Source organism: Mandrillus leucophaeus, unplaced genomic scaffold (assembly GCF_000951045.1).
Source record: "Mandrillus leucophaeus isolate KB7577 unplaced genomic scaffold, Mleu.le_1.0 Scaffold91, whole genome shotgun sequence".
In the NCBI taxonomy this organism is placed as follows: Eukaryota; Metazoa; Chordata; class Mammalia; order Primates; family Cercopithecidae; genus Mandrillus; species Mandrillus leucophaeus.
The window spans coordinates 875779-878014 of NW_012109919.1; the positions used below are offsets into that span (position 1 = coordinate 875779).

The following is a 2236-nucleotide window of genomic DNA, read 5'->3' on the forward strand; positions in this document are numbered from 1 at the left end:
AATGGGGTTGACTTAAGTTAACTGAGGGAAAATTCAGTATATGGACAAGGTAGTGACTGGTAACATTTAGTACAATAAAACCTCTGCAAATTGGAACTGAAAAAAAAAAAAAACAGCCAGGCACAGGGGCTCACACCTGTAATCTCAGCACTGTGGGAGGCCAAGGCAGGTGGATCACTTGAGGTCAGGAGTTTGAGACCAGCCTGGCCAACATGGTGAAACCCTGTCTCTACCAAAAATACAAAAATTAGCCGGGCATAGTGGTGGGCTCCTGTAATCCCAGCTACTTGGGAGGCTGAGGCACAAGAATCACTTGAACCCGGGAAGCAGATGTTGCAGTGAGCCGAGATCAGCCACTGCACTCCAGCCTGGGCAACAGAGCGAGATTCTGTCTCAAAAAACAAAAACCAAACCAAAACAAACAAACAAACAAACAAACCCAGGTCCTTATTGACATTTTCATCGCTCTTTGCTTTTAGGAAAAAGCAGCAAATTCTAACAAGAGGGAGCTATCGCTGAATGGGAAACTGAGAGTGAGGTCCCAGCCCCACTAGGGCAGGTATGACCTCAGGAAAAGCACCTCCCTCGTGGACCCTGGAGTCCCTGTGTCAAAGGAGGGCTAGACAGGATTCTAACTGCACTTCCAAGTCCCCATCTCTCCTCCAGTGAGGGGAACTCTGATTTCATATGTCTCAGATTAGGGGTTCCACTGAAGATTTCATTGGGGGGAAAAGGGCTTTGCCGCTAAGAAAGAACACTGGAACCAGAGTTTGAAGGTCTGAAATGTGCCAAGTGAGCTGTGGCTGTGAACGCATAGTGAGACTTTGGTGCACACAGCATGGCTCAAAGCAGCATTTTCTAAACCTGCCTGCACAGCACAGGCCCTTGAGTTGGTAGTGAGGGTTCCCTACAAAGGGGTTCCCTGGGCAGTAGGTTTGACAGACACTCCTTTTTGGAGAGTCACAATAACCACTGGTTAAATCTCCATGAATGCCACATTAAGGCACTTTTTAACTTTCACTCAACAAGGGGTATAGGACCTGTGCAACTCAGACCTCAGGCCACTGTCATTGCGAAGGGACACAAGAGCTCACAAGTGGAAATCGGTACACACTGGGTCAGTCCCTGTCCCTGCTCTAGCTATGGCAAAGCCCCAAGAGAACACTTTCAAAAATTGAGGCGGAAGCCAAACAAAACCCACAACTCAAAAGATTAAATCCCAATTTAGTACCATATTGCATTCTATGATTTCGCATCTAGCCTGTAGCTCTTTGAATACTTAAAAGTCTAGCGCAGTGCTGGGGACCCAGGCAGAATCAACAGGTATTTCCTTATCATCTGTGGACACCTGTCACATCACCCCAGTCATTCCATATGACAACCCCCATGTTCCTCTCACCTCTAATTTTAAAAAGTCAGTCTCAAATCTTTAACTCACAGCTGCAAACTGTACTCTTGAAATATTTGTGAAATTGTACAGATGTTATTTCCAACTGTCCTCCTGAGAACTGACAGTGTGATTTGGGAATATTTCCAATTCTGGCTGAGGCTGGGCAGGGCGGGGGCCAAACGCTAGGACTGGACTGGGCATAGTTTACATCAGCCACAGGTGTTACCCCGCCGGTGTCAGAGGGTTTGCTTCTCTGAAATAGTAACTGTTTATATCACTCTGCACTTGTAATAACATCCTGCCAAAGGGCCCCACTTTCCCACAACTTTTACACTACGCAGAGATCTGACGTCAGCGTGTGCTGTGAGCAAAACATCTTCGATCAAGCTCTCTTCTGCATTACGGTTGCTGCCCCTCCCAAGATCAAACAAGGCAGCCGCCCAGGGAGCCACAACTGCGGCTTCCAACTGGGAAATCATATTGGCAAAATAAAAACCCTTTTGGAAATTAATTTTGAGTTTTCCCCTGAGGACCATAAGCCGTCACTTCTGGAAGTGAGACAGGTTTCTTGGTTGACTCTTAGATTTGGATCTACTGGGTCTACGAAGCATGGGAAAAGGAAGGAAAATCTAGAGCTAACAGGGTCGCCTATCAGGATGCGCCCAGTCACGAGCGTCAAAAGTTAGAGCAGCTGCCACCTAACTCCATGACGGGGACGGGACTATCCGCTGGCAACTGCCGCCCGGCGCTCGCCCGCTGAGTCGATGGACCAGCGGACCGAGTCCGGGTCCCCAGGCCATTCGGGCATCCTCTGGGCGGGCCCTACAGATCCGCGACGCCGCGCCC

At 48.7% G+C, this 2236-nt stretch overlaps 1 protein-coding gene across 1 annotated transcript in view; it reads right to left on the reverse strand.

The window, feature by feature from the left end:
- The window catches only part of SYNM (synemin, intermediate filament protein), a 29539-nt gene extending 27670 nt beyond the window's left edge, over nucleotides 1-1869 (reverse strand). Inside the window, exon 1 of the mRNA XM_011969827.1 lies at nucleotides 1723-1869. Within this exon, the coding sequence (XP_011825217.1) occupies nucleotides 1723-1869 (147 nt within the window). The remainder of the gene's footprint in view (nucleotides 1-1722) is intronic.
- Between the last annotated feature and the right edge of the window lie 367 nt (nucleotides 1870-2236).